General features: G+C 49.9%; 1 protein-coding gene across 8 annotated transcripts in view; it reads right to left on the bottom strand.

Annotated features, from left to right (window-relative positions):
* Positions 1–10086, bottom strand: part of BICD2 (BICD cargo adaptor 2) — an 87704-nt gene extending 77618 nt beyond the window's left edge. For 7 of the 8 annotated variants that reach the window (XM_038185797.2, XM_038185796.2, XM_072044632.1 and 4 more), the window contains exon 1: positions 9672–10086. In XM_038185797.2, the coding sequence (XP_038041725.1) occupies positions 9672–9932 (261 nt within the window). In that variant the 5' untranslated portion in view covers positions 9933–10086. Of the gene's footprint in view, positions 1–9142; positions 9410–9671 lie in introns of those variants that run through there. The other variant, XM_072044630.1, reaches the window with a different exon arrangement.
* Between the last annotated feature and the right edge of the window lie 1044 nt (positions 10087–11130).

The following is an 11130-nucleotide window of genomic DNA, read 5'->3' on the forward strand; positions in this document are numbered from 1 at the left end:
GGAAGGAAAGAAATTGTGATGCAAAACTAAAAATAAATCCAATGTAATGCTCCAAATTGCAATCCACTTCACCTGCCTTCTTTTTCTCATCAGAAAAGGAAGACCACAAGCAATGCTGAATAAACCTGTCTTAGCAAGGGGATATTCGGATTTAACAAAATGTTGGTGTTTTCATGCACTTGGAGTTAACTCATTTGCACTATTTAAATGCAGATTTAGTGTAGCTACACAGTATGCTAAGGATCCCACTTCCACACTATACTTACTTGCTATGTACACAGAAGACAGATTTTTACATGACAGGATCTCATTCATCTTGAAAGCCAGCCAGCCATTCAAATTTAAAAACAACCATCCATATTGTTATGAAAGACCAGAGAGCTGGCTGACAAAAGCTAGAGCAGTCAGATTTATTTAAGATTACAAAGCTTATCATTCCATTGTAGCTGGGAGAAAAGAAAATCAGGGTCTTTTTCTGGAGGACAAGGCCAGGACAAAGCCTCCTTAAAGTACTGACGCTGCAGAGGGTGAACAAAGGCTTGCATTTTCTTACACATTTCGTCACACTAAATATGTCGCTGTATTCAAAATGCAAATGCTTTTTTTAAGCCTCTGCCTACCACTACAGCTGTAAGATGTAGGAGAGAATATATCCCAATAGTGTTGAGTGACAGAATGAAAACCATTACCGAGTGTGTAGACTTCTGCAATGAGAAATGCCAAAGGCTGAAGCCAAAAATGTTGGAAGAAAAAAGAACCACAAAGAACAACAGGTATTTGAGGAAGGGAGAAAAATGACACCTCTTGTTGTAGGTCAAGCCTCACTGTTATTGACATTACAGCCATCAAACTATGTACATTTCTGTAAGTCTGAAGGGGACAAGAAAATCTGACCTGGAAATGAAGAAATCAATTCCTGTTCCTCACTCCAAGAGAGCTGATTTATGTTATATATATAAACCTGATTTTAAAACAGTGGAGAAAGCTTGTGTTTAACCATTTCTTGGTTAAAAATCAAATACTTGATAAAAGTGTCACCAGAATGAGCCAAGGGGAAGTGCTTACGTAGCTGCTGAACACAGTGAATCAAAGACACATATCAGGCTGGACCCTTATTCACACAGATACAGGCTTCAGAAAGTTACTGGATTAAACTGTGCCATGGGAAAGTTTAAATCATGAATGTTACCGAATGGTTCCATCTAAACCAGAGATCAACTTTTTTTTTTAGGAAAGTAAGTTCTGTCAAAAGAAGAAAGGTCATTTTGCCAAAACATTCCAAAGCTGAGGGCACACGCTACACGACCATTTTTTCTGCTCAGAGACTCTTGGGAATAGTTGTATTCACCCTACAATAGCTGATTCCTATTTCAAAGGCCAGAATGCCCTCTCCAAATGAAATCAGAGCAAACCACAGAATAATCACATACTGCCTGCCCAAAAAACGCGTTCTTTCAACTTCCTTCCTGCCGCCCCTGTGCCACGAGGTCCCACTCATGCACCAGCAGGGCACCCCAGCAGGCTGTGACGGGGCCACACTTCTCCCTGCATGCCTGCAGCCCTGCACGCAGGGAGCCTGGCAAAATCCCTGTGGGGCTGGAAACATGCAGTGCCCTTCTGCATGCGGCACAGCAAGCTACCAACAAATGTCTTTCCTCGAGTATCTGAAAAATAAAAAGGGGTTTTGACCTCAAAAGGGGCCTGTTGATGCAACTAAGTCTGCACATAGGAAGTAACAAAACCTGGTTGGTTCGGGCAGGCTGGAGGGCAGTTAAAACATCTGTTTGGTCTGCAGTGATATTGGAGAAATAAGCTTGTTCATCCACTAAGCCAACACGCTGCTTTGCTTAGGAGCCAGTGCTAGACTACCAGGCAGTTCTGTTCAGCACCGACGCAGAGAGGCTTCCGACTGAATTTACAGCCGTAATACTTCACTGCCTGCAGCGCAGCGCTCAGCTGCACGGCTTCGCAGGCTCGCTAAGATCCAAGCCGCACGTTGGCAGCAATTAAGGGGTAAAAACAAAGATTAAGGAGACAAAGGACTGCGGCATAGCGGCGGGGCGGGCCGTACAGCCCGCTGCAGCACACCGCCAGACATGCCAGTCATTTCTGCGGGAGCTACACAGGCCCTAATATGGAACGGCTGCTCCCATCCCAAGTGCCAAACATGGCCCTGGGACTGCAGGGAAACCTATTTCTGACTAGGCTTGGGTCAAAATCCCCAGTTCGGCCCACATCCACTCCAGCCACGTGGTTTGCTTGGTCAAGGACTTTCTGGGCACTCCCCCCGAGCCTGCCTCGGCCTGCTTTGGCCTGCCTGCTGACAAGACGAGGGACAGAGGGCTTTTGGTCCTGTCAGGCCAGGGACAGAGGGCTTTTGGTCCTGTTGGTGGGCTTTTGGTCATGTTGGGCCAGGGATGGAGGGCTTTTGGTCCTGCCACCACCTGCAGCACAAGCCTAGGCCAAGCTGGGGACAGAGGCAGCATCTGCTGCATGGGGCGCATCCAACCGGTGTAGGGAGAAGAGCTGGGGAGAAAGGAGCAGAGGTAAGGCACGAGATGGAGAGACGGAAGAAAAGGGCTGGAGAAAAGGGGAAATAATGAAGAGGCACCATTCTGCAGCTTTTCCACTTAAAACCTGCTATTCTCCAAAATGGAGGCTCCTACGTTCATTTGGATGGCAAAATTTATTTATGTCACTTCCCTCTGCTAAGGCTTTTTGGATCATATTTCAAACCCATGTTATACTCCTCTGTTGCTCAGTTACAGATCTGAACAAACCATTCTCTGCAGTCTGCCAAACGCAGAGAAAGAAAGCGAATGAATGCCTGGAGGATGAATCACCCTCTGGAAGTCATCTTATGGCCCCACACTGCTGCAGATTAGTCACAACCTCACATACAGTAGAGTGAAAGAGGAAATGGTGAATCCATTAACTCCAGGGCAGCACACAGCCCTGCTAACTGCTGTTCCCACCCCCTCATCCCGCTCCTAGGAGAAACAGGCACTTCTCCAAATCATTAGAATTTTCTTTCAGGTTCGAAGAAATATGTTCCTAAATTCAAAGGGATATATTGGGTATTAATACCCCTGAAACTACAGAGTTTGTTCCAGCAGTTTTTGAAACAGCCAGCGAGAATTGTGATTTGAAACGTGTAAACTGCAGGGATCACCACAGCAGAGTCTAAAGAAAACCCCTGCGCAGCCGGACGCTGAGACTTTCAGTTTAGGTGCAGGATGTCTGACGCAGCAGGGCTGCACAAACATCCGCCCCCACCAACGGGATGTGCGGGCACACAGCAAGCAGTCCGGTAGCAGTGCCCACCAGAACCCCTCCAGCTTCATTCAAGCCCTCAGCAAAACCGCTTGGAAGAAATCTGCCCCTACAGCACCTGGGCAGAAGAGCTGCCAGCATGCGGTAGTTCACACAGCATTCCTCCTGCCAAAGCCGCCTGCATCTCCCTGTCTTCACGCTCCCCGAACACCCAGCAGCCCCATCCCGCAGCCCACCACCCCAAATCTGAAGAGCCTCAGCTCTGAAGTGCCCATATCTGGGACTGCATGCCAATGGATGCCCAATTTGAGTGTCTAGTAGGAACAGCCTCTCTGGGTAAAGACAAAGTGCTGCAAGAGGGACCCACGAGCACCCTGCGGTACGGGTCATGCTATTCAGGCAGCAGTGTCACAGTGGAGCTCAGCATTAGACCAGCTGCAGGTGCTCCTCTCCATCCACCTGCTGCTGCTGTAACCCAGCCTCAGTGCAGCGGTACCTGCACCACCACTTGCAGCGCACGGGGGTCCCAAATCAGGGAACTGACCTAATCCGAAAGCAAAAGAAACCTGCTAACAAAAACATAAAAAGGGAAATTTGCCTCCGTTCCAGAGCACAGATCACTGCATCCGCCCCGCCAGCACAGCCAACACCAGGCGCTGCCATGCTTCCAGGGAAAAGATATGGAGCAGATGGGACTACAGCTGCCAAACTTGTTTCGTGAAACCTTGAATTTAATCAAATGTAGAAAATTCAAAACAAACTTATGTTTGTTGGATGGTCAGGGACAGCCCTCGTTCCTGGCCAAGGCACGGACAAGCATAAAAAAAAAGAAACAGCACAGTTCAAGTCCCAGCTCTCAGCTGAGACTACAGAAACTTAAGGAAAACCACTACTGATTTTTTTTTATGTTTTTATTTTTTAACTACTCTAACCAGGACAGCCACCCAAAGGTCTTAACTATTCTACCAAATATTTATTGATGTTCTGTTAAATAGTATGAAGTGCATTTTGTAGGAAAAAGCACAAGAAGAAAGTTAGGCATCTCTATGAGGAAATCATTACTCCACTTCTAGAATAACATAATCTTTCTGATTTTTAACAAGCCAAATGAAGCAGCATTGGCAAAGAAAATTAAGTTAAAAACACAAAGACTTACAGGTTACTATTTCCAGTACAGCAGGTAAAACTGGAATGTTTCACTGTTCAGGTTTCTTTTCACAAAAATACAGATATGCAAGAAAGGTGGCTTTTCCAAAACACAGTAGCAGGTGTCCACACTGCTCCAGACATCAGATTAAATTACAGGTGGCTGTATTCGTAATGTAATCCAATCATGATTTATCAAAATATTTTAAGTTCCTTGGGGGCTGCTGACCCCCCCCCCCCACAGGTTTTTCCTACTTCAGACCAGAGACATCAATTCCATCCTCTCCTTACATTTTAAGCATGGCAGGTGTTAGAGTCTGTCCAAGTAATAACCACCATTAAATCCATAAGAGAAGTTCACAGAAGTCTAAGTATTTTCTATCAGCACGTGCAAAACTGATCAGTTCCCCAACAACTTGTAGCTATCCTTTTTTTATTCTACACTTACATACATACAACCAGAAACAACTTTGGCCTAACAAGGTCTATCTGGGAAAACCAAACCAAACCAGCACACGCTTCCCTTATTTTACACACTAACTCCTTTGATTCAACAGTGGTAGATGGCTGGGTGTAACGTCAAACACCAATAGGGTCCTTCCCTTTCAACATGACCTCTGAATATTTGTCAGGAGGAGGATGCAGACATGTACCTAAGGCCTTAGGGGTATTGCTACTGAACATCATTACCTACCGTGGAAAGACCTGGTGTCAAGCAAGTGCTGAACTACGGGCACAGAGGGTTTAATCCCCGTCTGCCACTGGCTCGTTATGTGACTTTAACCTACCCATTTCTTTCCTCTGTCCTTATGTTCCATCACACAAAACGAGCACAGCAATACAGCAGCACAGTAGGTAAAATGCTTTGAAAGTAAAATCCAATAATGAGCTTTTATGTCAATAAGGCATTCAGCATTTTTCCCCAACAGGAAAGGGCATGATTGCTTCTCCCCTTCTGAATATACATAGTGCAAATGTTAAACCAGACCTGCGTCCAAGTAACTGTTACATAGGTAAGTGAATTAACCAAAGCCAAACTTCCCTCTGTGATCAGATAGCGTACGCTCCATTTGAGCAGTATATTCAAATAAGAGGCACCAATATTTCAGCCTGGGCATGTATCAGCTCACTAGCAGAACATGCCCCGCTTTATCTTAATGAGAAATGAGGCAGCTCAAGGTTTCACTTGCAAGCTGCCTGAGAGAAACATTCAGGCCTGTCCAGGAGTCCTCTACAGCGGGTTCGTGTCACGCAGTGCAGTCAGTACGTAGTCCTGGAAGGCAAAAAACAGAACCAAGAGCCGCTGCCACCCTACAGAGAACCGAACAGTCATGTGCAGCTCACTGCTCTCTCTCCTGGCATTCCGCAGTCACCTCAAATAACTTTTCATGTTAATTGAAAATTTGGTTAACACTTTCCCTTTGTCTTCCCCTCCCTAAAAAAAAATAATTAAAATGTAAAGTTATTTGGCATACTCTTCTGAATTGTTTAACATTTGCAGTACTTTTGTATTGGCTTGCCCATCACAGGTACACCTGGACACTCAGACAGCTACACAACACCCTTACCGTGCACCTGCTTCTGTTACTGGGTGCATTTGATGCTCTCAAGAGCACAACTTCAAGACACCACATGAAAAAGAAAAAAGCGTAAGGGAAACAAAAAACAAACAAACAAACAGGCAGGCTATATTTTGCTTAAGCCCAAATAATATCAGAGACAACAACAGGATGCTTGTTTTATTGCTGCTCTTCTTTCATTTGTAAGCTTTGCCACCCACCTCTCTCCCTGAAAGCACAAAGGAGGCCTTGTCATTAGCTGTGATGTACTGACACCTGCTCTCAGGATTTAAGGACAGCCACAGTCTACTTGCACACTTCTACATTATTACAGAAATAAATAATTCATAATATAATCGTGTCCCTGCTTTCTGAAGGTTTAAATGCAAGTCTACCACCACCACAACATACACATCTAATCTGAAAGTACCTTTGGACAGCAGCCAGCTTCATATCTCACCCTACAGTTAGCCATAAATCTAACTGACATCTCAAAAGCAACTCAGAAGCACTGAACGAAGCAATAACACCTCTTCGAAGCCAGCCTTCCCAGCCACATTCTGCTGCAAATCACCAGGACGCCAACAGCCGAATTCCCACACCAAGAGCCGATCCTGCACACCTTCCCCACCAGTGTGGAAATTTTGGCTGGGGCAGGTAGGCAGCCCTGGCATTTGTACAATTAGCGCCAACACAGACAAAGGCTCACGGGATGCCTTCTGAGCTGAACACCGCCTGCGGAAACAACTCTTTGTTGCTTCATCTCCTAGCGGGGAGAAAAGGACGATCAAAACCCTAGGCATACAATGTGATGTAGTATTTCACTGGAAGCCAGCATCCCATCTCTCTGAACTGGGAAATGTATTTTTAACCTGTGACATTTAATAAGATTTGATATTAATTTCATTTTACAAAGGTAAGGATGGGACCAAAATAGACAGTAAGTGTACCTGGGAAGACAGCTTGCATTGTCTTTTCATTTGATATCTCAAATGAAAACTGTAGAAGAAACACAGCACAAATTACCCTGAGAGGGGTTATGTGAGATATAAGCCAGCACGTGAATAGATAAAAGGACAAATACGCTCTCCGAGGACCCCAACTAAAGAGTTTTGTGCAAAGCCTACGTGCAAGGAGAGGACAGCTCCCCAGTTTTATCAGGATGATAATTGCAAATACCATATGTACAAAGGTATCTTTGCAAAGTGGGGTACAGCAATGAGGATAGCACGTGCACTTACCAGAGAGATAAAGCTGGGGAGTTACGGCTAGGAAGTTCTGCCACAATCAGACAGGGGGGAGAACCTGGCCAGAAAGCTGTGCAAGATCTGACAACCGCAGCCGAAAAGCCTGTACTCTCAACGAGCTACATTATAAAGTTCCAAAGGCCAGAGCTCATTTACCTAAGGCATGAATAGAGCCAGGACACGGGATGCTTCATAATATTAAACAAATTAAAGTATATCCAAATTTACAACAGCCAGCAGGACAGGAAACTTTGATAGCACTCAGCGTAACATGGCCTTGTGCTACCCAGCTCTCTAGATGCAGTGGGGGAACAGAACAAGAATCTAAGAGACTGGAATTCTTTTTTAAAGGCTGCATAAAGTCATGATAAGAAGGGACAGAAAGCACCCCTTTTCCAGTCAGACACCCCACCTGCAATTCCCCTGCTTTCCCCAGGAGCAACCTCGTGTAACCCAAGGTGAAAGCCCTTCGAACTAGAGCTTGCTCTGCGGCAAGCCTCGTGTGCAAGGCTCCTCTAAACATGCCTGAGAAAAGCAAGAAGTTGCATAAACAACAAAGAAGATAAACTCCTCCTCTGAGAACATGCCTCATGCATCTGCTAAAGGTTTACAAGATCTAATGAAGACCAGATTCCTCTGTAGCATCACAAGAGAGCTAGAGGAGCAATGTTTTTCTCCCTGTGTAGGATGACTAGCAGAGTCCTCAAACCATTCCCAGAATTGTTTGCCTCCCAGGTTTTGACTTAATTACAACAGGACATGCACACACAAAGCAAATCTTCCAGAATATTAAAAGCAAAAAGGGATGAATCATTGCTGATCCTGACTTTTTTTTTCCCCAAAAAATCTCTCTTACAAGTCTCTGAAATGCTGTAGCCCAAAAAGAACAAAACCAAGTTGTCTTCAACCCTTCTCCCACCTGAAGGACTACACACACAACGCCCATGCAGGCACAGCCCAGGGAGTGAAGTGCCACCTGTGGCTGGGACAACCCAGCTTCCACATGCGGGTCAGGTGCTGGCTTGCTGGATGAGGCTGGACCTGTCCGTGCGCCTCTCGCCCAGAGCCACATCTCCCCACCCCACCTACCAAACGTGTTTGCTGATTCCTCCCTCCCCTTAGCACAACCCCATCACTCTCCCCTCCTTTCCAATGCTGTTTCTAGTACCCTGGACTCCCAGGTGGCACGGCCGCTTCCCAGAGGTGGTCAGGCCGACACATCTGGGCACCCTGACAGTCAGAACTGAGCTGCTTTCAAGTGGCTTTGGCTACAGCGGTCCCTCAGTTCTGCCTGCATTTGGTTAACAAGTTTATAGCTATTTAATGCAAACTAATTAACCTCCTCTGCTTATACTTGTTTAACATAATAAAAGCAAAATAAAGCCCCATTTAGAAGACCAAAAGACACACAGGATGCAGGAAGTGAGGGCGTTCACAAGTTCAGCTGAATTTGTGCAAATCCATCTGTATTTACTTCCCCTTTGAAATACTGTATTGCAATGTGACATCCCTTTCCATCTGACATGAGACGAACCAAAGACCAAGAGGACACAGGCTGCACCAGTCAAATAAATCCACGTGCATTTACATCTCAGGCTGTATCAGATCTTTTGCAAATAAGGCGAGGCCTAAGTCAACTCAAAAGCAGCACATGGTTTGCCTGCATAGAAGCAGTCACCAAAATAACCAAGAGCTCAGGCAGACAAACGTGTTCCCATGGGACTCAGGGCACGGCAGATTGGCAGGACATCAGCTACCCTCACAAGGAGAGGTAACCGTGGGTCTGCATGTCCCGACACGGCAGTGCCGCTCCGTGCAAGGACTCTTCCTATGGTGGTGCACTTCTGATCTTCCATAAGGAAAACACAGCAATCAGTTGACGCAGTAAAACACAGCACCTCTTCTGACAAAGCTTACTTCGTTGCAAGGATTAGATGGCATCTGGGGTTTCTTTAAAAAAAAATTCAAATAGAACTGCACCGAAGCATAGCTACATGAACCAAAGCCCGCTGGATTATTCTCACGGTAGCCGGCATCCAGTCGTTGTGGGAGAACCCTCACACTGGTGTCAGACCAGCACAGGAGCAGGTCCGTGCCAACCCCTGCCTCGTGCTGTGCTCGGAAGATGCGGCCCAGGGCGCCCATCAGTGCCCGACCCTGGGCGCCCATCAGTGCCCCCTGCTCGCCCCGTGCCCCCCCTGCTCCGAGGCGCGGGCACGCAGCGGCCCCGTTCGCTGTGGGGGCACCCAGAGCAGGGGGGGGCTCCCCCACCGCCAGCTCCCGGGGCCGGCAAACACCCCGCGAGGGGCGGCGAAGCCTTTTCGTGCCGAGCCAGCCTTCTGCCCTCCACGGCGCCGCGCAGGCTCTGGGCGCCCCGTCCCTCCGGGCAGCCGGGGCCGCCGCCCTCGCCGTCCCCACGCCCCTCCCGGTGCCCCCGGCCGCCCACCTCCTTGAGCTGCTCCATCTCGGCGCGGATGGTCTCGTACTCGAGCTCCAGCTCCTCGTACTGCTGCTTCAGCTGCTGCTTCTCCTCCAGCACGGCCAGCCCGTACTCGGCCGCCTGGATCTTCTCGCGGGTGGTCTCGCCCAGCTCCTGGCAGAGCCGCTTCACCTCGCTGCGCAGCCACTCGGGCTCCGACTCCATCACCAGCCGCCCGTACTCCTCCTCCTCCTCCGCGCCCAGCGACATGTCGGCTCCCCGCGACATGTCGGCAGCCGCCGCCGGCGAACGCCTCCCCGCTCCTAGCAGCCGCGGCCCGCCATGGCCCCCCCGCCGCCGGCAGAGCCCCCCCGGGCGGCCATGCAGGGCCCGGCCGCCCCCCGCCCCCTGCCCGGCTCCGCTCCGCTCCGCGCCGCCGGCCCGGCCCCGAGCGCCCAGCGCAGTGAAATCATTCAAAAGGCACGGCCGGGCCGGCGCCCCGCGGCACGCTGGGGCTTGGAGTCCCCGCCCCGCGCCCGCCCCGCGGGGAGCGCCGCCCGCGGGACTACAGCCCCCACAGTGCACCGCGCGGGGCGGCGGCCGCCCCTCGCACGCGCGGCGCCCGGAGGGAGCGGAGCGGCCCCTGGCGGCCGCGGGGGGGGCAGCGCCCGGGGACCCCGGGAGGGAAGCGCCCGGGTGGGCGCCCCTGGGGCTGGGCCTGGGCCAGCTCTGGGCGCCCCGCTGGGGCTGGAGCCGGAGCCGAACCACATCCCGGCCCCCCGGTGTGCCTGCTGAATGCAAGGCGCCGTCAAGGGCTAGCAGCTAGCGTTAGGGTAGCGGTTAGAGCTTGCCTTCCAGCCGCAGAAACGTGTGTGCTGTGAAGGACTCAGTGCAACCTGCAGCAGCCCGGCTCGTCAGGCACAGCCGCACAAGGGAAAGCTAATTCAGCCCAGGCAGGGTTGTGGCAGAAAACTGGCCACCAAGCACACGTCCCTGGCGGCTAGCCCCTTGGCAGCGAGTCCCAGGGCGGCTGGGAGTCAGCAGGCTTCAGCAAGAGCTGAAAATAAAAAGACAGCTACTTCTTAACGAGCTAACAGCAGGCAACGTCACACGCGCTGCCGTCAGCCCCAACAACTGACGTTCACACCAAAGAGCTAACCCTGTCTCGTTCTTTACAGTGTTTCACATCTCCAGGCAGTTGCTCCATCAAGCTCGCCATCTGCCCCGTGTTCCCCAGCATCAGCACCCTGAGGAGGGCACAGCCACGGCCCAGATGCTCACCTAGCACAGAACTGCCTGAGAAGCAGGGAGGAGACCTGCTGCAACAAGCTCCGCTGGCATAAGAAGCCGTGAGTCAGTAATACGTGCGGAGCTTCACCACACCGCTTGAAAAGGGAGCTGCCAAGCAGGCAGGAAAAAGCCATCAGCTGTTGCTACAGGTTGCAGCACTGCGCAGGTACAGCGGCAATGGCACGGGAGGTAGGCA

The sequence above is a fragment of the Anas platyrhynchos genome, chromosome 13, assembly GCF_047663525.1.
Source record: "Anas platyrhynchos isolate ZD024472 breed Pekin duck chromosome 13, IASCAAS_PekinDuck_T2T, whole genome shotgun sequence".
NCBI lineage: Eukaryota > Metazoa > Chordata > Aves > Anseriformes > Anatidae > Anas > Anas platyrhynchos.